The following is a 25,055-nucleotide window of genomic DNA, read 5'->3' as shown; positions in this document are numbered from 1 at the left end:
GGCATGAGTTCACATTAAAAGGAAAGGGGGGGCAAGTAGTGGTGTACCTCGTTCCGTGCACATATTACCATCTGCAAGGACCTGGGTTCAAGCCTCCATATCTTCACCTGCAGAGGGGAAACTCCATGAGCAGTGAAGCAGGTCTGTGGGTGTCTGTCTTTCTGTCTCCCTCTCTACCCTCCCTCTCAATTTCTCTGTCCTATCAAAAATAAAAATAAAAATAAAAGGGGGGTGGAAATGGCCTCCAGGAGCAATGAATTCGTCGTGCAGGCCCCAGGCCCCAGGCCCCAGGCCCCAGGCCCCAGCAATAACCCTAATGCCAGAGAGAGAGAGAGAATTGAAAGTAGGAGCTCAGGCACAAATTGCAAGGACCGGCATAAGGATCCCGGTTTGAGCCCCCGGCTCCGCACCTTCAGAGGAGTCACTTCACAGGCGGTGAAGCAGGTCTGCAAGTGTCTGTCTTTCTCTCCTCCTCTCTGTCTTCCCCTCCTCTCTCCATTTCTCTCTGTCCTATCCAACAACCACGACATCAATAACAACAACAAAAATTACAACAATAAAACAAGGGCAACAAAAGGAAATAGAAAAAATTTTGAAAGTAGGAGCTTAGGACGAAGACAGTGCGCCCCGTAGACTGATTTTTAGCATGCGTGAGGCTCTGGGTCAACCTCTCAGTATGAGGGAGCACCATGGGGAGCCCCACTTCTGATGGGGCAGTGCTGGAGTATCTCTCCCGCTCTCTCCCTCTAAAATAATGAATAATAATAATAAAACAGTCTGGCATTTATTCAAAGGCCACATAGACACTCAAAGGGACATGTGCACCCCTATGTTCACAGCTGTATTATTCACAATAGCCAAAGAGTAGAGACAGCCCAAATGCCCATCAGCAGATGACTGGCTAATGACATTATGGCCTGTATACTCCATGGATTACTACTCTGCAGTCAAAACAGATGACTTTGTGTCCTTCAGGACAAAATGGACAGAACTGCAAGTGGCTATGTTTAGTAAAGTTAAAGAGAGGGTGGGAAAGATAGAGTAATGGTTATGCAAAGAGATTCTCACGCCTAAGGCTCCAGAGCCCCAGGTTTAATGCCCTCACCACCACCATAAACTGGAGCTGAGCAGTGCTCTGGTAAAAATAAAATAAAGTGAGACCAGGTAGTGGCACACCTGGTTAAGTGCTCACAGTACAGTATACAAGGACCTGGGTTCAAGCCCCTGGTCCCCATCTGCAGGGGAAAGCTTCATGAGTGGTGAAGCAGAGCTGCAGGTGCCTCTCTGTCTCTCTCCTTATCTCTCTCCCTTCCCCTCCCAATTTCTGTCTATATCCAATAAAAAAAAAAAAAACAGTTCTAGGGCAGGGGTAGATAGCATAAAGGTTATGCAAAGAGACTCTAATATCTGAGGCTCCAAAGTCCCAGGTTCAGCCCCCCACACCACTATAAACCAGAGCTGATCAATACTCTAGTTAAAAAATAATAATAGGGTAGGGGTATAGCATAATGGTTATGCAAAGAGACTTTCATGCCTGAGGTTCTCAAGTCCCAGGTTCAATCCCCCACACCACCATAAGCCAGGGCTGAAGAGTGCTCTGGTAAAAATAAAAATAATAATAATAATAGTAATAATAAACGCGCAAGGACCAGCGTAAGGATCCCGGTTCAAGCCCCCGGCTCCCCACCTGCAGGGGAGTCACTTTACAAGCGGTGAAGCAGGTCTGCAGGTGTCTGTCTTTCTCTCCCCCCTGTCTGTCTTCCCCTCCTCTCTCCATTTCTCTCTGTCCTATCCAACAACAACAACATCAATAACAACAACAATAATAACTACAACTATAAAACAACAAGGGCAACAAAATGGAATAAATAGCAAAGCGCAGGGACCGGCGTAAGGATCCCGGTTCAAGCCCCCGGCTCCCCACCTGCAGGGGAGTCGCTTCACGGGCGGTGAAGCAGGTCTGCAGGTGTCTATCTTTCTCTCCCCTCTCTCTCTGTCTTCCCCTCCTCTCTCCATTTCTCTCTGTTCTATCCAACAACAAAACAACGTCAACAATGGCAATAATAACCGCAACGAGGCTGCAACAACTAGGGCAACAAAAAGGGGGAAAAATGGCCTCCAGGAGCGGTGGATTCATGGTGCAGACACTGAGCCCAGCAATAACCCTGGAGGGAAAAAAAAAAAAAAAAAAGCAAAAAAATAAAATAAAATAAAAAAAAAAAATAAAATAAAATAAAAATGTAAAAATTTTTAAATAATAATAATAAATACTTTTTTTAAAAAGGGGATGTTGTGGGTGGTGGTGCACCCTGCTACGCACACACAGAACTCTGTGCAAGGACCTGGGTTCCAGCACCCGCTCCCCACCTGCAGGGGGTCCTTCACAAGTGGTGAAGCAGGTCTGCAGGTGTCTATATTTCTCCCCCCCCCATCTCTCCCTCCCCTCTCAATTTCTCTCTGTCCTGTCCAATAAATTGGAGAAAATGGCCGCCAGGAGCAGTGGATTCGTAGAACCGGCACTGAGTCCCAGCAATAACCCTGCAGGCAAAAAAAAAAAAAGACAGTATGACTACCAGATGGCTTCACTCATAAGTGAATCTAGAGAACTAAAACACATGAGCTTGCAAAAAAAAAAAGACAACTTTGTAAGAACTGTGGTGGTTACCATTTGGGAGGGTGGGGCACAGCATCTTGGTGGAGGGTGTGGCATGGACCCACACCCTGTAACCCCACAATCTTGTAACCTACTATTAAACACACACACTCCAGCCTGGGAGGCTCAGCATGTGGTGCTGTGCATGTGCGAAGCTCTAGTTTCATTCTCCACATCACAAAAAAATACATAAATAATAAATACATAAGCAGGGCTGGGGGAGATAGCATAGCGGTTCTGCAAAAAGACTTTAGGTCTTCCAATGTCCCAGGTTCAATCCCCAGCACCACCACAAACCAGAGCTGAGGAGCCAGGTCAGGTGGTGGTGCACCTGGTTGAGCACACATTGCACTGCTCAAGGACCCAGGTTCAAGCTCCTGGTCCCCACCTGCAGGGGGAAAGCTTTGCAAGTAGTGAAGCAGGGCTGCAGGTGTCTCTCTGTCTCTGTCCCTCTCTGTCTCCCCCTTCCTCTCAACTTCTGGCTGTCTCTAGCCAATAAATATATAAAGATAATAAGAAATTTAAAAAAAAAAAAAAACCAGAGCTGAGCAGTACTCTGGTAATAAAGAAATAAATATTAAAAAATAATTCTGACAGGGGCCAGGCGGTGGCACACCTGGTTGAGCGCACACATTATAATGCACAAGGACCAGGGTTCAAGCCCCTGGTCCCCACCTGCAGGGGGAAGCTTCATAACTGGTGAAACAGGGCTGCAGGTGTCTCTCTGTCTCTCTCCCTCTCTATCTTCCCCTCCCCTCTCAATTTCTCTGTCTCTATCCAATAATAATAAATAAAAATATTTTTAAATAGTAATTCTGACCATAAAACCCAGGTGAAGGTTAAGTGCCAGCCAGTCTCACTACTCATTCCTCACTCTGTCTAGGAAACGAGTCTCTCCCCAGCTCCCTTTTTTTCCTGCCACCAGAGTTATCGCTGAGCCTTCGTGCCAGCGCTACTAATATACAGCTCCTTTTTTTTTCTTTCCTTCTTTCTAATCTTTATTAGATAGGACAAAGAGGAGTTGAGAGATGAAGGGGAGACAGAGAGAGAGAGAGAGAAGCACCTACTTGCTGCCCTTCTTCACCACCCCTGTAGGTGGGGAGCAGGGGCTCAAACCCAGGTCCTAGTGCTCGGTAATGTGTGTTTCATCAGGCGTGCCACTGCCTGGCCTCATGAGTCTCTCTTTTTTTATGGCCACAGGAGAAAGTTTAGTTTTAAAAAGGTTTTATTTACTTATTTAGAGAGAAAGAAAGAGAACCAAAGCACCACTCTGGCATATGAGCGACAGAGATCAAACTAGGGACCTCATGCTTCCAAGTTTAGCGCTCTTACCACTAAGCCACCTCTTAGCCTCCATATGAGAAGTTTTGTTTTGTTTTGTTTTGTTTTGTTTTGTTTTGTTTGTTTTGCCTCCAGGGTTATCGCTGGGGCTTGGTGCCTACACTACAAATCCAATGCTCCTGGAGGCTACTTTTCCCCTTTTGTTGCCCTTGTTGTTTATTGTTGTTATTATTGTTGTTGTTATTGCTGTTGTTGTTGTTGGATAGAACAGAGAGAAATGGAGAGAGGAGGGGAAGACAGAGAGGGGGAGAGACAGATAGACACCTGCAGACCTGCTTCACCGCTTGTGAAGCGACTCCCCTGCAGGTGGGGAGCCGGGGCTCAAACCCGTATTCCTAAGCCGGTCCTTGCACTTCACGCCATGTTCGCTTAATCCACTGCGCTACTGCCTGACCCCACCCTTTTCCATTAACGGATAAACACAGATTTTAAAAATAGGAAAATAAATTATGATATTTTAAGTTGCAGATGGAGATGAGATGACCTGAGACAGAGAGAGGAGAGATAGATACCACACCATCACTCCATATCCATAGGGCTTCCCACATGATGCTGGCACTCCCAACCTGGCACCTGGAAAGGTAAGTATGCGCTACGGTAAAGCTATGCATACTCTACTGGGTGAACTATCTTCCCTCCCTGAATTATGACATTTTCATACCAAAAAAAAAAAAAAAAAAAAAAACTCAACTATAAGCAACAAGCTACAGATACAGGAATCAAAATCAATAAGGCTAAAAACAAAGAAACACAGCACTATACTGAGCAATGAAAACAGACACGAAAGAGCACATACCTTGTAATCCCATGTAGGTCAAGTTCATACAAAGCTAACCGATAATGTCAGAACTCAAAACCACGGGGTAGGGAGACAGAGCAGGGGTTGTGCACCAAGCTTTCATGTCCAAGGTCCCAGATTCAACCTCTGATATATACGTCAGAGCTCAGCAGTGTTCTGGCAGCTTTCCCTCTTTCTGTCTTATTAAAATAAAAATTAAAAAGAAAGGTGGTGGGAGTCAGCGGTAGCGCAGCGGATTAAGCGCACACCACGTGCAAAGCACAAGAACAAGCTTAAGGATCTGGGTTCGATCCGGGTTCGAACAATAATAACTACAACAATGAAAAACAACAAGGGCAACAAAAGGGAAAATAAATAAATAAAATACAAAAAAAGAAAGAAAGAAAGGTGGTACAGTGTGTAAGGCAGTGGACTTTCAGTATGAGGTCCCTGGTTCAATCCCCAACACTGAACATGCCAGAGTAATGCTGTGGTGTTTTCCCCACCCCACCTCTCTCTCTCTCTTTCAATCTCTCTCATAAATAAATATGTAACTCTTAATAAAATAAACATTTTAAACCTTAGGGGGAAAAATAGAGTGACCTGGGAAGTGTCACAGTAGACAAATCACTGGATTCCCAAGCATGAGGTCCTTAGTTCAAACCCAGCATCAAATAAGCCAGCGTAGTGCTCTGGTTCTCTTCACTGCCAAATAACTAAGTAGGCTGAAGCTCCAAAGTCCCAGGTTCAATCCCCAACACCACCATAAGTCAGAACTGAGCAGTGCTCTGGTTAAAAAAAAAAAAAAAAGGGGGGGTGGTTGGGATGAAGAAGACAAAGAATGCGAATCCTCCTAAAACACTGCTGGGGAAAGCACTCAGCTACCAAAACAGACTCTTCAGATTGTACGCCTGAGGCGCGGGGATCCTAATGCCCAAGTAGCAGACTGGCGCTCTGACCGCTCTCCCTCTCTTCCTGTCTCCCATGTGAAACCTCCTATCGCCGACGTAACAACTAAAACAAATCTTTTAAAAGGGGAGGGCTGGCAAGACAGTTCAGCTGGGAGAGTACCTGCTTTTCTTTTCTTTTCTTTTTTTTTTTTTTTTTAGTTTCAGTTACATTTATTTTATGTTCAATTTATTCCCGGGCCATAAGTTTTTGTTTCTTTAGTTTCTTCTGGGATATCTTTTTCTTCTGTGCAACCTCCTCCTTCGATTTAGGGACAATCTGCTCTTTTTCAGTAAGGATCATCTCAATGTGGCAGGGAGAGCTCATGTAGGGGTTAATCCGACCATGAGCTCTGTAAGTTCGGCGCCTCATCTTCGGGGCTTTGTTCACCTGGATATGTTCAATGACCAGGGAATCTACTTCTAGGCCCTTAAGTTCAGCGTTGCTCTCTGCGTTTTTAAGCATATGCAGCAGAAACTCAGCACTCTTCTTGGGCCAAGGACCTTGAGTCCAGCCCCACTGTTTGGCCTGGGCACACCTACCAACGCCACCATTGTAACGACGGAATGGCACACATTGCTTCTGTAGAGTGACATCCTTCAGATACTTGGTGGCTTTTCGGATATGCATGCCTTTGATGGCCTGGGCAGTTTCTCGAGTGTTTTTGAAATGCACGTGGAGGTTGGAGCCTCTGGACTTGCATGATTTCGTTGGGTTTTCTGGGTCAAGCGAGTAGCGGACCATTGTGGGGGGTCACCTAAGCCGCTTGAGGGAAGAGGAAGCGAGTACCTGCTTTTCTATGAGCACAACTCAGGCTGAAGTCCAGTTCTCCTCATACTAGAGGAAACTTCCGGGCTATGTGTCTTTCCTTCTGTTTCTCTGACTCTGTCTCTCCCTCTTTTTTTTTTTTAATTTTTTTATCTTTATTTATTTATTTTGAACAGAGACGGAGAGAAATCGTGAGGGGAGAGGGAAATAGTGCAGGAGAGAAACAGAGACACCCGCAGACCTGCTTCACCACTTCACCACTGCAGGTGGGGACCAGGGGCTTGAACCCAGATCCTTGCACGTTGTAATGTGTACGCTTAACCAGGTGTGCCACCGCCTGGCCCTGTCTCTCCCTCTTTTAAACTGAAAAAGCCAGATGCAGCCCTGGAGACACCTAAATCAATCAGTCAATCAGTCAATGAAAACAATAATTGTACTAGAACTTCTGGGGACAGTAGTAACTGAGAGGAGATAGAAGCTTTTAGGAGTGGTAGATCATTTTGTTTTTAAAGACTTGCTATTTAAGATTTATTTATTAATGAGAGAGGAGAGAGAGAGAGAAAGAGAGAACACCAGATTATCACTCCAGCATAAAGGATGCCAGGGATTAAATTTGGGACCTCATGCTTGAGAGTCCAAAGCTTTACCCACTACACCACCCCCAAGCTCCGAGACTCCCTGCCTGCAAGTTCAGCGTTCTGCCTACTGCACCACCACCTCAATCGTGCAGCAAGTTTTTTTAAATCTAGTTAGATTCTTATTTTATCTCCTTTATTTTTATCAGAGCAATGCTCAGCTCAGGCTTATGGTGGTGCTAGTGACTGAACCTAGGATCCTAGAGTCTCAGGCATGAAAGGCTCTTGCATAACCATCATGCTATCTCTGCAGCCTGTGTGGCATGTTCTCCATTATTTATTTATTTATTTATTTTTGCCTCCAGGGTCACTGCTGGGGCTCAATGCCTGCACCATGATCCACTGCTCCTTGGAGGCCATTTTTTATATATATATTTATTTTCCCTTTTGTTGCCCTCGTTGTTTTTCACTGTTGTTGTAGTTGTTGTTATTGATGTCGTTAGATAGGACAGAGAGAAATGGAGAGAAGAGGGGAAGACAAAGAGGAGAGAAAGATAGACACCTGCAGACCAGCTTCACCGCCTGTGAAGCGACTCCCCTGTAGGTGGGGAGCCGGGGGCTTGAACCGGGATCCTTATGCCGGTCCCTGTACCCTGTGCAACATGCGCTTAACCCACTGTGCTACCGCCCGACCCCCGGGCACTATGAATCTAAGTGTGCTTAACTTGGTGCGTTGCCATCCGACCCCCCCCCCCCGCCTGTTCTCCCTCTTGATGTGAATATAGTATATATATTTGTTAAAATTCATCAAGTGGGAGTCGGGTGGTCTTACATGAATGAGGTCTTACCTCATTCCTGAGAGTCCCACACTTCACCCTCGTGCCACCTCTCATGTCATTGAAGTGCGTTATTTTTCCCCTTTTTATCATATATATTAATATATATGTACATGTATATACACATTGGACACCAGGGCTATTGCTGGGGCTTGATACCTGCACAATGAATCCATGGCTCCTGGTGGTCATTTTTCCTGCTTTTATTTTTTCCTTTTTAATTTGATAGGGCAAATAAAAATTGAGGGGAGGGGAAGACAGAGGGAGAAAGAGAAATACCTGCAGCCCTACTTCACCCCTGCTGAAGCTTCTGAGTGGGTTATTTTTCAGGAGATAAAAGAGGGCCAGGGAGATACCACAGGGAGAGTGCACAGGACTTAGAAGTGGTAAGTCCCAGGTTGGATCTCTGGCAGGCACCAGTAGACCAGTAGCAGAGCTGAATGGTGCTCTGGGGTCAGTGCACACATGAATAGACGCCTGCTGTATACAGATATGACATGGTGACGGGGAAAGGGGTGCTGAGACTGAGGGTGCTCCCCTAGTATACTCTTGGGTACCCTCCAAATTGTCTCTGAGTCAAAAGACCACAGCAGTGCAGAAGCCACCAAAGGAGGGAAGGCTGGAAAGCACTGACGCCGGAGCCACGTCCTGGTTCCCGTGTGCTCTCTGTGACCCTGAGTAGTCACTTCATTTGTCTGTGCCTGGGTTTCTCACAAGACTACTAGTGCGACTGTCATGAGGAGCTAGCTCACCAAGTTGCTTTAGGAATTCAGAGATGGCTGCCTTAGATGTCAAAAGGTAGAATTTAGCGCTGCTTTTCACTCTCTGTTTTATAGGAGACTCTGCACAAGCCATGTAGCATTTCACAACAAAACGTCTCTTATATCTCTCAAGAGTACAAGGGTAATAGAAAGTAAAGTACTTTGCTTAAACAATAAATGAAAAGAATTAAGGGGTTGGGCCCCAGGTTCAAGTCCCTGCATCCCATTAAAAGCCCCACAGTTGGCTATTAGGAATTCCACAGATGGTACGGTGATGCTGAGTTGTCTCCTCTCTCTCTTTCTAAACAAAAACAAAAAAAAGAAAAGAAAAAAAAGTGGTCCGGGAGGTGGCACAGTGGATAAAGCACTGGACTCTCAAGCATGAGGTCCTGAGTTCAATCCCCGGCAGCACATGGACCAGAGTGATGTCTGGTTCTCTCTCTCCTCCTATGTTTCTCATGAATAAATAAATAAACAAATCTTTAAAAAAAAAGAAAGAAAAAAAGAAAGAAAAAAGGAGTTGCAGGTCAGCAAGATAATCTGCCTGTTTCATCATGTACTTGGCTGAGGTTCAAGCCCGACACGTGCTGACTCGGAGGAAGCTCTTGTGCTGCGATGCCTTTCCCTCTATCTCTGACTTTCTCATTCTATCTGAAAATGTCAGTCCAGAGCAATGAAACCCAGCACTGACAGAGAGAGACAGACAGACAGAGAGAAAGAAAGAGAGAGAGAGAGAGAGAGAAAGGAAAAGAAAAAGAAAAAACTGGGTCCATGAGAATGTTCAGTGATGGCATTACTTACATGAGATTCTGGGCTCACTACCCAGAAGCTCATTTTAAAAAAACAAACGTGAATTAAAACAGAAGCTGGGGGTAGAAATGTAGGTCAGTGGTAAAGTGCTTGCTTCACATATGTAAGATCCTAGGTTTGATCCCCAATACCAAAAAGGCCAAAGAAAAAATGGGGGGCCCCAGGGGAGATAGCATAATTGTTATGCAAATGGATTTCATGCCTGAGGCTCTGAGGTCCCAGGTTCAATTCCCAGCACCACCATAAACCAGAGCTGGTCAGTGCTCTGGTCACTTCTCTATGTACCTTTGTCTCTCTTTTTTTATTCTTATATTTTATTTTATTTTAACTTCTTTACTGGGGAATTAATGTTTCTCATTCGACAGTAAATACAATAGTTTGTACATGTATAACATTTCTCAGTTTTCCATATAACAATACAATCCCCACTAGGCTCTGCTACTTTGTTTGTTTATTTATTTTCCTTTTTTGTTGCCCTTGTTCTTATCATTGCTGTGGTTATTATTATTGTTGTTACTGATGTTGTTGTTTCCAGATAGGACAGAGAGATATGGAGAAAGACGGGGAAGGCAGAGAGGGGGAGAGAAAGACAGACACCTGCAGACCTGCTTCACCGCCTGTGAAGTGACTCCCCTACAGGTGGGGAGCCTGGGGCTCAAACTGAGATCCCTACATCGGTGCTTGAGTTTTGCACCATGTGCACTTAACCTGCTGTGCTACAGCCCAAACCCCAATAGGACTCTCTTTTTAAAAAAAAAAAAAAAAGATTTTATTTATTTATTAATGAAAAAGATAGGAGAGAGAGAAAGAACCAGACATCACTCTGGTACATGTGCTGGTGGGGATTGAACACAGAACCTCATGCTTGAGAGTCCAATGCCTTATCCACTGCACCACGTCTCGGACCACTACCTCTCTCTATATATCCCTTTCATTGAAATAAATAAATAAATAGAATCTTTTTAAAAATTAGTATTAGGGGTCAGACTGTATAGCGCAGCAGATTAAGTGCACATGGCGTAAAACTTGAGGACCGGCGTAAGGATCCCAGTTCGAGCCCCCAGCTCCCCACCTGCAGGGGGGATCACTTCATAAGCAGTGAAGCAGGTCTGCAGGTGTCTTTCTCTCCCCATCTCTGTCTTCCCCTCCTTTCTCCATTTCTCTGTCCTATCTGGCAACAACAACATCAATAACAACAATAATAATAACCACAACAATGATAAAAACAACAAGGGCAACAAAGAAAAAAGGAAAATAATAAATCAATAGAATATTTAAATTTTTGTTTTAACTGAGATAATACAGACAAAGCACTTTAAATGTGTCTAGGACAATTTCCCTAAAGTCTTATTGGAACACAAGCACATGCGCACTAAACTGCTTGGTACATATCAGTTATTGTTATTTTTTAAGTAAATCAGCGGCCCAGGTGGCTAACAGTTGCTAAAGCATTGGGCCTAAGAGCATGAGGTCCTCAGTTTGATCCCCAGTGATGGCTTGGTTCTCTCTCGCTCGCTCGTAAATAAATCTTGAGAAAAACATGTGAGGCCAGTGAGCTAGTTCACTTGGCCAGTACACTGCTTTGGCATGTGCATGAAGGTTTGAGCCCAGTTCCCACAGAAGAGTAAAGGGGGTGGGCGGTAGATAGCATAATGGTTATGCAAACAGGCTCTCAAAGTCCCAGTTTCAATCCCCCTTATCACCACCATAAACCAGAGCTGAGCAGTGCTCTGGTTGAAAAAAAAAAAAAAACTAAAGGGAGTTTCAGTGCCGCATCTATGTTCCTCTCTCTCAATCTCTATCTGAAAAAGTCAGCCTGGGGCAGTGAAGCCTCAGAGATGACCAAAAGAAGAAAATAAACACATAAAACAATCTTTTACAGGTTAGCCTTTCCCTTGACCCAAAAACAGAAGGGGAGGCAGATATGATCAGCCTGCCTGGGTTAGAAATCCTCATTCCGCCACCTCTTTGCTGTGCATCTTGGATCTTCATCTATAAAACAGGAAGGAGGAGCTCCTATACTATATCTAGCGTTATCGTAAAGATTAAATGAATAATTCATAGGAGGCACTGGACAGAGTAGCACACAATGAACCAGCAACACGCTGTGTGTGAACAGCCACTTCCCAAACTTTGATAAGCTCCCTGTCCGCAGCCCTTCCTCTCACCTGAGCTCCAGGTTCTTCCAAGGAATCCCTTCCAGCTACCAACCCTGAATCCTGTCAGACCTCTCGCACAGCTCGCAGCTGAGAGAGCCTAGCTTTCCACCTCCACCCTGTACTGATTCCTCAACCTGCCACCTTCCCCATCTCGATAACGGGTCTCTCTTCCCCTTCCGTTAACCCTTCTGCAAATTCCAACAACTAAGCCTTGAATTTCTCAGTGGACCGACCACCAAGGTCTAATCCCAGCAGCTGCACCAGGCCCAGCGGTTTGCCCACCCCCCCACTGGTCCACAGCCACAATCAAGGCGCTCTCCAGCTGCCTCCCAACTCCTCTCCTCTGCTTCAGAGAATAGCATGACTTGACAGGAGGGGAAGGACAAAATGGAGAAGGAACAGCAGCTGGGGCAGAAGTGGAAGATGTCACAGTGGCAAGTAGGGGATGCTCGAGGGGCTCGAGAAGGTGCTTGGGGAAGTGGCAGGTGTAATGAATGAGCACGGTACGAAGAAGAGGCAGTGAGTGAGGGCTAAGGAGGCAGGCCAGCAGAGTGGGTGACTGGGACACGTGGGGCCACGGGGAGAAGCGATTGGACAGAAGGACAGGAAAAGAAAGAGCAGTCAGTGAGCGGAGAAGGAGTACATCCAGTGGCACCAGGAAGAGGACAACCCACAGCCACAGGCAGCTGGTGGGCAGAGGAGCTCTGACAGGAGGGTCGGGGTGATGGGAGGGCCTCAGGGCAGAGACAGAAGCAGGATGCAGAGGACAGGGACACTGATGAGCTGGGGAAGACTGACGGGGGACCTTGACCAACAGGGGGCACTGACAGGTGGACACAGATAGGGTGAGACATGAAGACACTGATTGGAGGACAGTGACACTGGGACACTAGTGAGGTGGACAGTGACGTAGGGACAGCAATGGGGAGTTGACACGGGGATGATAACGGGGAGACAATGCTGGGGACAGTGGCATGGGGACACTGACATGGGGACACTAGTGGGGAGCGACAATGGGACGGTGACATGGAGACACTATAGGGGTGACAACGGGACAGTGGCATGGGGTCACTGATGGGGACAGTGATGAGGAACAGGGACAGGGGACAGTGACATGGGGAGAGGGGGACAGTGACGGGGACAGAGACAGAGGGACTGTGACTTAGGGACAGGGACAGGGCGACAGTGACGGGGACACTAGAGGGGGGTGACAACGGGACAGTGGCATGGGGTCACTTATGGGGACAGTGACGGGGAACAGGGGCAGGGGACAGGGACAGGGGGACAGTGATAGGGGACAGGGGGACAGTAGCAGGGGGACAGTGACAGGGGGACAGTGGCACAGGGACAGTGACAGGGGGACAGGGGAATAGTGACGGAGACAGGACAGTGAAAGGGGACTGGGGGACAGTGACAAGGGACAGGGGACAGTGACATGGGGATGGGGGACAGTGACAGGGACAGGGGGACAGGGACAGGTGAACACTGACATGGGGAACTGGCAGGGGACAGGGGGAGCAGGTACAGGGACACTGGCATGGGGACAGTGACAGGTGGACATTAACACGGGGACAGTGACAGCGGGCAGTGACGGGACAGCGGCAGGGGACGGCGACGGGGCCGCGACATGGGGACGACACCGGCGGGCGGACACCGGCCGACCCTGGCAGGGCTACACTCACCTGCCCCGCGGGCCAGCCGGTCGGCTCGGCGGCTCCTCGCAGGCCCGGCGGAGGCCAGGGCACCGGCAGAGGCGAAGCCCGGGCTGCGGGGAGGGCCGCACGCACATGGGCCGGCCGGGCGCGGGGCCCACGGACACGCGCGGGCCGGCCGGCAGCTCGGGACCCGCTCGGACCGGCTCGGACTGGCTCGGGACCCGTTCGGGCCGCAGCGGAGCTCGGGTCACTCCAAAATGGCGGCGGGCGGGGCGGGCGCGCGCGCCAGGGGCGGGGCTTAGCGGGAGCGCGCACGCCACTGTGGGGCAGGTCGGGGCGGGGCCTTTGGGGCGGGGCCTGGAGGGGCGGGGCCTGGAGGGGCGAGGCCGTGCGGTCTCCTAGCTACAAGAGAGTGTGTGCCCGGGGTGTGCGGAGGCCTGGGGGCCCAGTGCGGTGCGTGTGGCTCTCGCCCTGTGCTATCTCCAGGAGGTCTTGCTGAATTCTGTACAAGCATAATTTACTGTTGCTAGGGAAATGAGAAACTTGCGAAAGCTACGCCAGCAGCTAAACAGAAAGGATGGAGGAGGTCACACGCTGGGGTCTCTGCTCTCTGGGATCTTACAGGTTTTCGTTGTTGGTTGTTTTTTTTTTTTTTTAATTTTTTTATATTTATTTATTGAGAAAGATAGGAGGAGAGAGAAAGAACCAGACATCACTCTGGTACATGTGCTGCTGGGGATTGAACTGGGGACCTCAGGCTTAAGAATTCAATGCTTTATCCACTGCGCCACCTCCCAGACCACGTTGTTGGTTGTTTTTAATGAGAGGGAGAGACATGCAAGACAACACTACCATCTAAGGTGTTTGACTTGCTTTATTTTGTCTTTTTGTTATGGGGAGTTGGAGATCAGACCGAGGATTTCATGCATGCAAGACATGCTGTTTATTGCTCAGCTACCTCCATGAGCCCCCAAATTTCATTATCTTTTTAAAATATATATTTTTAATTTTTTTTCTTTTTTTTTTTACCAGAGCACTGCTCAGCTCTGGCATATGGTGGTGCAGGGGATTGAACCTGAGACTTTGGAGCCTTAGGCATGAGAATCTGTTTGCATAACCATTATGCTATCTACCCCTACCCCTGTATTTTTTATTTTTATTATTATATTTATTTATTTATTTGCCTCCAGGGTTATCACTGGGGCTCGGTGCCTGCACTACGAATCCACTGCTCCTGGAGGCCATTTATCCCATTTTGTTGCCTTTGTTGTTGGGTTTGTTGTAGTTGTTATTGTTGTCATAGCTTTTGTTGTTGGATAGGACAGAGAGAAATGGAGAGAGGAGGGGAAGACAGAGAGGGGGAGAGAAAGACAGACACCTGCAGACCTGCTTCACCGCTTGTGAAGCGACTCCCCTGCAGGTGAGGAGCTGGGGGCTCAAACCGGGATCCTTAGGCGGATCCCTGCACTTCAGGCCACATGCACTTAACCAGCTCTACCGCCCGACCCCCCCCTTATTATTTTTTGAAGATTTGTTTTATTTACTACATATAAGAGAAAGAGTTCCCCATGAGACAGAGAGAAAGAGAAAAAGAGACACTAGCACATCTAGTACTGGAGGTCAAACAGGATCCTGGGATGCACAAGGGCAAAGTCCTACCAGTAGACTGTTTCCCCAGTCTATTGCAATTTACCTACTTATTTATTAGGAATTAATGTTTTACATTCGACAGTAAATAAAATAGTTTGTACATGCATAACATTTCCCAGTTTTTCATATAACAATACAACACCCAAGTTCATTCACTTTAAATTGCATATTCGTCCACACTTAAACACAGAGTTCATAATATATCTTCTGATTGATAGTAGGCAATGAGTACATGGAAAAGCATCCAGCCACTGTCAGGGAAATTCAAACTGTGACCCTGTCAGGGGAGACAGCATAAAGGTTATGCAAAAAGTCTCTCATGGTTGAGACTGTGAGGTCCCAAGCTCACTGCCAACACCTCCATAAGCCTAAACTGAGCAGTTGCTCTGGTTCAAAAGATAAAAGCAAACAAAACTGTGACTCAGGAGGTATCACAGTAGATTAAGGTTCCGACTTTCAAGTGTGAGGTCCTGAGTTCAACCCCCAGCACTTTGTTTGCCAGAGTGATAATTCTGGTTCTCTTCCTCTCTCTCATTAATAAATCTTCTTAGGGAGAAAAAAAGGCTTTTTTGGCATGGGGGAGGGGGTAGATAGTATAATGGTTATGCAAAGAGACTCATATCAGAGGCACTGAAGCCCCAGGCTTTTGTCTTTTAATTTTTATTTATTGGATAGAGACATCCAGAAATTGAGAGAAGGGGGAGATAGACAGAGAGAGACACCTGCAGCCTTGCTTCACCATTAGTGAAGCTCTCCTCTTGCAGATGGGGACCGGGGGCTTGAACCTGGGTCCTTGCACATTGTAACATGAGTGCTCAACCAGGTGCACCACCATGTGGCCCCTGAAGCCCCAGGTTTAATCCCCTGTACCACCATAAACTAGAGCTGGTCAATGCTTTTGAAAAAAAAAGAGGGGGCCGGACAGTAGTGCACCAGGTTAAACACACATAGTAGGAAGCACAAGGACCAGTACAAGGATCCGGGTTGAAGCTCCCGGCTCCCCACCTGCAGGGGGATCGATTCACAAGCCCTGAGGCGGGTCTGCAGGTGTCTACCATTTTCTCCCCCTCTCTTATTTCCCCTTCCCTTCTCCTTTCAACTTCTCTCTGTCCTATCAAAAAAAAAAAAAAAAATCAAACAAATAACCACAGTAGCAGTGGCTTGGTAGTGTAGGTACCAAGCCCAAGCAATACCCTTGAGGCAAAAAAAAAAAAAAAGAATGTTTTAAGGGGACAGCATAATGGTTATACAAACAGATTCTCATGCCTGAGGCTCTTAGGTCCCAGGTTTAATCCTTCACACCATCAGAAGCCAGAGCTGAGTTAGTGCTGTGGTATGATAATAATAATAATTTAAAGGCATTTTTGTTTTGAATATATATATATATTTATTTATTTATTAGAGACAGAGAGAAATTGAGAGAGGAGGGAGACAGGGAAAGAGACAGAGACAGCTGCAGCCCTACTCCACCACTAGTGAAGCTTCCCCCCTTCAGTTGGGGACCAAGGGCTGGAAACCCAGTCCTTGCACACTGTAATGTATGTGCTTAACCAGGTGTGCCACTGTCTGGCCCGTTTTTAATAATTATTTATTATTTTATTTGATAGGACAGAGAGAAAATGAGAGGAGAATGGGAGACAGAGAGGAAAAGAGACACATGCAGTATTGCTTCACTGCTTGTGAAGCTCCTTCCAACCCACCCTACAGGTGGGAACTGGCAGCTTGAACCTGGGTCCTTGCACATGGTAGCATGTACACTCAACTGGGTGCACTATCAATCGCCTCCCCCTCAAAACAAGTCTTTATAAACATATTAAATAGGGGGTCAGGCGCTGGCGCAATGGGTTAAGCTTATGTGGCGCAAAGCGCAGGGACCGGCATAAGGATCCCTGCCCGAGCCCCCGGCTCCCCACCTGCAGGGGAGTTGCTTCACAGGCGGTGAAGCTGGTCTGCAGGTGTCTGTCTTTCTCTCCCCCTCTCTCTCTTCCCCTCCTCTCTCCATTTCTCTCTGTCCTATCCAACAACGAACAAAATCAACAATGGCAATAATAATAACCACAATGAGGCTACAACAACAGGGCAACAAAAGGGGAAAAAATGGCCTCCAGGAGCGGTGGATTCATGGTGCAGGCACCGAGCCCAGCAATAACCCTGGAGGGAAATTAATTAATTAATTAATTAATTAATTAATTTAAAACCATGATTAGCTTGTCACTACCCACCCACTGTACTAGCTAGAACTAAGTATACTGGGGACCAGACGGTAGCCCAGCTGGTTAAGTGCATGTGGCGCAAAGCGCAAGGACCAGGACCGGCATAAGGATCCTGGTTCCAGCCCTGGCTCCCCACCTGCAGGGGAGTCGCTTCACAAGTGGTGAAGCAGGTCTGCAGGTGTCTGTCTTTCTCTCCCCCTCTCTGTCTTCCCCTCCATTTCTCTTTGTCCTATCCAACAACAACATCAATGATAAGAATAATAACCACAACAACAATTTTTTTAAAAAGGGCAACAAAAAAGGAAAAGAATATATATATATCTTCCAGGAGCAGTGGATTCGTGGTACAGGCACCGAGCCCCAGCAATAACCGTGGAGGTAAAAAAAAAAAAAAAAAAAAAAAGAAAAGAGAAAAGAAAATTGGCAACACCAAATGCTGGCAAGAATATGGAGTAAACAAAAAGATATTGTTTGTTGAAAATAAAAAAGACATATAGGGGAGTCGGGCGGTACCACAGTGGGTTAAGCCAGGTGGCACTGAGAGCATGGACCGACTAAGGATCCCGGTTCAAGCCCTCGGCTCCCCACCTGCTGGGGAGTCACTTCACAGGCGGTGAAGCAGGTCTGCAGGTGTCTGTCTTTCTCTCCCCCTCTCTGTCTTCCCCTCCTCTCTCCATTTCTCTCTGTCCTATCCAACAACGACGGCATCAGTAACAACAACAATAACTACAAAAATAAAAAAACAAGGGCAACAAAAAGGAAAATAAATAAATATATAAAAGAAGGACATAGGGAAGAAAGGTAAACCAGAGGTAGAGTGAAAGACTTCCATTGTGAAGTCCCAGAATGCACATGCCAGAGCAATGCTCTTTCTTTCTTTCATAATAAATAAATAAATAAATCGGGTAAGAGTAGATAGCATAATTGTTATGCAAAGAGACTCTCATGCCTGAAGGCTCCAAAGTCCCAGGTTCAATCCCCTGCACCACTATAAGCCAGAACTGAGCAGTGCTCCGGTAAATAAATAAATAAATCTTGGAGACCAGGGAGATAGTAATCGTTATGTCAAATACTTTTTTAAAAAACAATTTAATTTGCTTTTTTTTCCCTTTTGTTGCCCTTGCTGTTTTATTCTTTTTGTAGTTATTATTGTTGTTCTTATTCATGTCATCGTTGTTAGATAGGACAGAGAGAAATGGAGAGAGGAGGAGAGACAGAGAGGGGGTGAAAAAGACACCTGCAGACCTGCTTCACCGCCTGTGAAGCGACTCCCCTGCAGGTGGGGAGCTGTGGGCTCGAACCGGGATCCTTACTCGGGTCCTTGTGCTTGGCATCATGTGCCCTTAACCCACTGCGCTGCCGCCAGACCTGCGACAACTACTTTTGTACCCAAGGTTTGGAGGATCCAAGTTCAATCCCTGGCATCACAATAATCCAATCTGAGCAGTGTTATGGTATCATAAGTAAATGCATAAATAAATAAATTAAATCTCAAGGCCTGGGAAGTGGAAAAGTGAAAAATGTTTGTTGAATTCTCAAGTATGAGGTCGTCAGCAACCCATGTGTCAGTCTAATGCTCTGGTTCTTTCCCCCCTTTAGTAAATAAATAAATAAATTATTAATATTATTTTAAATAAAGACAGAGAGAGTGAAAGAGACCACAGCATTGAAGCCTCCTCCAATTTGGTGGGGATGGGGATTGAACCTGTGTCTGCACATAGCAAGGCAGCATGTAATCCAGGTGAGCTACTTTGCCAGTAAAATAAGCCTTTTAAAAAATATAACTGCTGGACGGGGGAGATAGCATAATGACTGAGCACATTATTTTTTATTTTATTACTGTTTTATTTATTTATTGGCTACTTTTTTATTTTATTTTTTATTTATTTTATTTATTTATTTATTTATTATATTTATATTTATATTTTTTATATTTTATATTTTATTTATTTATTTATTTTATTTATTTATTGGAGACTTGTCTCAAGCGGCCTCCCCCAGGGCTCTGTTCTGGCTCCTACGCTATTTAATATTTACATCAATGACCTCCCAGAAACTTCTTCAAGGAAGTTCATCTACGCCGATGACATCTGCTGTGCAACTCAGGCATCCAAGTTCGACATCCTCGAGGAAACACTCACAAAAGACATGTCTCTGATATCTGGTGACTGTAAAAAATGGCGACTAATCCCTAGCACTGCAAAAACGGTATCATCTGTTTTCCATCTACACCATGCCTCGGCCTCGCGTGAGCTTAATGTGCAGCTTGACGATACGAGAATCCAGCATGAAGCCCAGCCAGTCTATCTTGGCGTTACTCTCGATCGCACCCTGTCATTTCACGAACATCTCATAAAAACTGCAGCAAAGGTGGGTGCGAGGAATAACATCATTGCAAGACTGGCCAGCTCCTCATGGGGTGCGAGCGCTTCCACACTACAATCATCATCTCTGGCATTATGCTATTCCACTGCAGAATACTGTGCCCCAGTATGGTTCCATAGCCCCCATGTCCACTTGGTCGATTCCAAATTATATTCCTCCATGAGGATCATTTCTGCAACCATCCGTTCCACCCCGGTTCCATGGCTGCCAGTTCTTAGCAACATCGCCCCGCCAGATATTCGTCGGGATGCGGCATCATCTAAGTTCATTTCCCACGTCTACGCTCGACCGGACCTGCCAATATACGCGGATATCTTCGCCCACCCTGTCCAACGCTTGATGTCTCATCACCCAATCTGGTCCCCTATGCCTACACTGAACTTCTCTGTTCCAGACTCTTGGAAACAGAGTTGGCAGTCAGCTGAGGTAAAGAACAAACACCTCATCACAGACCCCTGCAAGCGTCAACCCGGCTTTGACCTAGCACGTTATGATCAGGCCCTCCTCAATCGCTATCGAACAGGCCATGGCCGGTGCGCCGCTATGTTCCATCGCTGGGGAGCCAGAGACGACCCGAACTGCCCCTGCGGCTACAGACAGACTATGACCCACATAGTCAACGACTGCCACCTCTCCAGATTCAAAGGAGGCCTCGAAACTTTACATCAGGCTCAACCTGAGGCTGTTGACTGGCTACGGAAGAAGGGCAAACGCTAGAAGAATTGGCTACAGTCAGAAATAGAAGGAGAAGAGGAAGATAGAGAAGAGAGACAGAGAGACACCTGCACCACAACTTTACCACTTGCAAAGCCTTCCCCCTGCAGGTCAGGACCAGGGACTCAAACGCAAGTCCTTGTGCACTGTAACATGCATGCTTGCTCCACCAGGTGCACCATCGCCCAGCCCCTGTAAATTATTTTCATGCCTGAGACTCTGAGGTCCCATGTTCAACTTCCAGTACACCAGAAGCAAAAGCTCAGTGTAAATAGAAACACACACACACACACACACACACACACACACACACACACACACACACACACAGAAAGACTGACTAACTTTAGGAATAGAGACCTGGAAGTTTTTTATAACTCTTAAAACTTTTTTTGGGGGGGAATTTTTTTTAATTTAAAAAAAAAAAAATTTTAATCTTTATTTATTGGATAGAGACAGTTAGAAATCAAAAGGGAAGGGGGTGATAGAGAGGGAGAGAGACAGAGAGACACCTGCAGCACTGCTTCACCACGCAAAAAGCTTTCCCCCTGCAGGTGGAGACAGGGGGCTTGAACCTGGGTCCTTGCACATTGTAACATGTGCGCTCAACCAGGTGCACCCACCACCTGGCCCCTGGGGGGGGAATTTTTATTGTATTTTATTTCTTTTTTTTTTAGATTATGATAAAATGATTTTTATTTATTTATTTATTTTTAATTTATTTCTTTATTGGGGAATTTATGTTTTACATTCAACAGTAAATACAATAGTTTGTACATGCATAACATTCCCCAGTTTCCCATTTAACAATACAACCCCCACTATGTCATTTATCATCCTTCATGGACTTGTATTCTCCCCACCCACCCACCCCAGAGTCTTTTACTTGGGGGCAATATGCCAATTCCATTTCAGGTTCTACTTGTGTTTTCTTTTCTGGTCTTGTTTTTCAACCTCTGCCTGAGAGTGAGATCATCCCATATTCATCCTTCTGTTTCTGACTTATTTCACTCAACATGATTTTTTCAAGGTCTATCCAAGATCAGCTGAAAACGGTGAATGTATTTTATTTCTTTACTAGATAGAGATAACCAGAAACCTAGAGGGAAGGGAGTAATAGAGAAAGACAGGGAGTTGGGTGGTAGCGCAGATGCTTAATTGCACGTGGTGCGAAGCACAAGGATCCTGGTTTGAGCCCCTGGCTCCCCACCCACAGGGGAGTTGGTTTACGGGTGGTGAAGCAGGTCTGCAGGTGTCTTTCTCTCCCCCTCTCTGTCTTCCCCTCCTCTCTCATTTCTCTTTGTCACGTCCAACAACAACGACATCAATAATAACAACAACAATAATAACTATAACAACTATTTTTTAAAAAGGGGCCTCAAAAAGGGAAAATAAATAATTTTTAAAAAAAGAATCTAAATATTGTACTTTGCTGTGTGCTCAACCCAGGTATGAGCCCTTTTCCCATTCCATTGAAGGAAGCTTTGCTACTTTGGCATTTTTATTTTTTATTTTTCCTGTGCTCTGCTCAGCTCTGGTTGATGATGGTATAAGGGACTGAACCTGGCTTGGGAGCCTCAGGCAGGAGAATCTGTTTGCATAAGCATTCTTCTGTTTTCCCCACCGGATACTTTATTTTTTTACCGGAGCACTGCTCAGCTCTGGCTTATGGCGGTGTGGGGGACTGAACCTGGGACTTTGGAGCCTCAGGCATGAAACATTATGCATAATGTTTCATAACCATTATCTATATGTTGCATAACCATTATGCTATACCCCCATCCTCGTATACTTCTTTTTATTTATTTAGCATTTATTTATTTATTCATGAGCGAGAGAAAGGAGGAGAGAACCAAAACATTGCTCTGGCACATGTGATGCTGGTGATCAAACTTATGATCCCATTCTTTAGAGTCCTGAGTTGTTTTTTGTTTGTTTGTTTGTTTGTTTAAGATTTGCTTATTTATTTATGCTAGAGAGAGAGAGAGAGGAACATCATTCTGGTGCATGTAGTTCTAGAGATGGAACTCAGGACCATGCGCTTCTAAGTCCCGCACTTTAGCCATGGTGCCACCTCCAGGGCTGTGGTGCTGCGGCGGCTTCTTCCCTTGCCACCACTGCCCCCCCCATACTTTCCTTTTCTTTTTTCCCTTTTGTTGCCCTTGTTTTTTTATTGTTGTAGTTATTATTGTTGTTGTTATTAATGTCGTTTGTTGTTGGATAGGACAGAGAGAAATAGAGGAGGGGAAGACAGAGAGAGGGAGAGAAAGATAGACACCTGCAGACCTGCTTCACTGCCTGTGAAACGACTCCCCTGCAGGTGGGGAGCCAGGGGCTCAAACTGGATCCTTATATCGGCCCTTGCATTTCACAACAACTGCGCTTAACCCGCTGCGCTACCGCCCAACTCCCCACTTTCCATTTTTTTTATCGAGAAGTAAAAAAGAGGCTAAAAATAAATCTTCAGGGCTATGACTATGAGTCAGCAATTCAGTCCCTAAGGAGTCACCCAAGATAAATGAAAGTGTAACTCCACAAAGAGGATTCTTCATAGCAGTTTCATTTGTCAAAACCAACAGCTGGAAGGAGCTCAGATGTTTACCAACATGGGGAATGAACAAATTGTGGCATATTCATAAAATGAAAGAGTATGCAGCAGTGAAAAAGGGATAGACTGAAACACCACAAAACAGATGGATCCCAAAAACACAGTGGTAAGTGAAAGCAACCAGACACAAAGGACCTCACACTATAAGACTGTCTTTTCCCCCTTTTGCTTTTTCTGAGAAGCCAAGTGCCTTGTGCTTGCATGATTTCATCATTCTGAGCCACTTCTGTTATTTTTACTTTTTAAATTTCTTTATTGGAGGATTAATGTTTTACAGTCAACAATAAATACAATTCTTTGTATATACATGACATTTCTCAGTTTTCCATATAATACAACCCCAACTCGCTGCCACTGGCACCATGGCATTCCCATGTGGTGCTGAGCCTCAGACTGGGGCCTTGTTCATGGCAAGACAGACACTCTGCCATCCTGTTCCAGGACCTGAACTCTCCCCCACACCCATCCGAGTCTTTTACTCTGGTGCAATACACCAGCTCCAGTCCAAGTTCTGCTTTGTGTTTTCTCTTCTGATCTTGTTTGTCAACTTCTGCCTATTAGTGAGATCATCCATATTCACTTTGCCTTTTTTTAGTATTTTATTTATTTGCATAGAGACAGAGAGAAATTGAGAAGGGGCTGGGGAGATAGAGAGGGAGAGGGACACCTGCAGCCCTGCTTCACCATTTGTGAAGCTTCCCCCCTGCAAGTGGGGCCAGGGGGCTTGAACCTGGGTCCTTGTGCATTGCAGCATGTACGTGCAACCAGATGCGCAACCACCTGGACCCTCTGAGCCACTTTTTCATTCAGACACAAGAGCACAAGAGCCACCACTGGCATCATGGCATACCCCTGTGGTGCCGAGCCTCAGACTGGGGCCTTGTGCATGGCAAAACAGACACTCTACCAAGAGAGTTATGCCTCTGGCCCTAAGATTCCATTTTTGTAAAGTTCTAGAACAGGATCATCTATAGTGTAAAGCATTAGAATAATGGGGGGAAAGTAGCTCATATCTTAAAGTGCTTTGCTGTAACAACTGTATCCATGCATTTCACCATATGCAAATTTCACCCCCTCAAAGGAAAGAAAATATGTATACTAAAGATATAGAAACGGAAGTATTTATGGGTGAGAGCACTGATGTTTGCGACAATATCTGAAAGTAGCTTTTAAAAAATACGGTAATTGGGGCAGGGTGGTGGCACACTGGGTTGAGCAAATGTTATCCTTACAATAACCAGATGACCTGTTTTGGCTAATGGCTCTAACTGGAAGTCATGTCTTTCAGCCCTTCGACACCAGAGTAATTAAAAGTCAGTAGGCCTGGGAGTTGGAAGGTAGCGCAGTGGGTTAAGTGCAAGTGGCAAAAGCGCGTAAGGACCGGCTTAAAGATCCCAGTTTGAGCCCCCGGCTCCCCACCTGCAGGGGAGTCGCTTCACAGGTGGTGAAGCAGGTCTGAGGGTGTCTATCTTTCTCTCTCCCTCTCTGTCTTCCCCTCCTCTCTCCATTTCTCTCTGTCCTATCCAACAACGAACAAAATCAACATCAACAATAATAACCACAACAAGGTAGTAATACATAACCACAACAATAATACAACAAGGGCAACAAAAAGGGGGGAAATGGCCTCCAGGAGCAGTGGATTCATGGTACAGGCACCGAGCCCAGCAATAACCCTGGAGGCAAAAAAAAAAAAAAAAATTAAAAGGGGCCTCAAAAAGGGAAAATAAATAATTTTTAAAAAAAGAATCTAAATATTGTACTTTGCTGTGTGCTCAACCCAGGTATGAGACCTTTTCCCACTCCATTGAAGGAAGCTTTGCTACTTTGGCAGTTTTATTTTTTATTTTTCCTGTGCTCTGCTCAGCTCTGGTTTATGATGGTATAAGGGACTGAACCTGGCCTGGGAGCCTCAGGCAGGAGAGTCTGTTTGCATAAGCATTCTTCTGTTTTCCCCACCACCGGATTTTTTTTTTTTTTTTTTTTACCAGAGCACTACTCAGCTCTGGCTTATGGCGGTGTGGGGGACTGAACCTGAGACTTTGGAGCCTCAGGCTTGAAAGTCTCCTTGCATAACCATTTTGCTATACCCCCATCCTTGTATACTTCTTTTTATTTATCATTTATTTATTTATTTATTCATGAGAGAAAGGAGGAGAAAACCAAAACATTGCTCTGGCACATGTGATGCTGGTAATCAA

The 25,055-nt window shown here is 45.9% G+C and overlaps 2 protein-coding genes across 14 annotated transcripts in view; both read right to left on the bottom strand.

Moving 5' to 3' along the window:
- The window catches only part of PPP6R2 (protein phosphatase 6 regulatory subunit 2), a 74,725-nt gene extending 61,161 nt beyond the window's left edge, over positions 1-13,564 (bottom strand). For 6 of the 13 annotated variants that reach the window (XM_016186574.2, XM_016186575.2, XM_060188849.1 and 3 more), the window contains exon 1: positions 13,312-13,562. The gene's annotated coding sequence lies outside the window, so the exon portion shown is untranslated. Of the gene's footprint in view, positions 1-13,311 lie in introns of all 13 variants that reach the window. The other 7 variants (XM_060188854.1, XM_060188853.1, XM_060188851.1 and 4 more) reach the window with 3 other exon arrangements.
- LOC103110196 (large ribosomal subunit protein uL22-like) lies at positions 5,882-6,518 on the bottom strand. Its single transcript, XM_060188828.1, has one exon. It carries the CDS (start codon positions 6,462-6,464, stop codon positions 5,910-5,912), a length of 555 nt encoding a protein of 184 aa, XP_060044811.1. The 5' UTR covers positions 6,465-6,518; the 3' UTR covers positions 5,882-5,909.
- Positions 13,565-25,055: the final 11,491 nt, after the last annotated feature.

This window comes from Erinaceus europaeus, chromosome 4 (assembly GCF_950295315.1).
Source record: "Erinaceus europaeus chromosome 4, mEriEur2.1, whole genome shotgun sequence".
NCBI lineage: Eukaryota > Metazoa > Chordata > Mammalia > Eulipotyphla > Erinaceidae > Erinaceus > Erinaceus europaeus.
The sequence above is the reverse complement of the archived record's forward strand: the minus strand, read 5'-3'. Positions and strand labels throughout refer to the sequence as shown.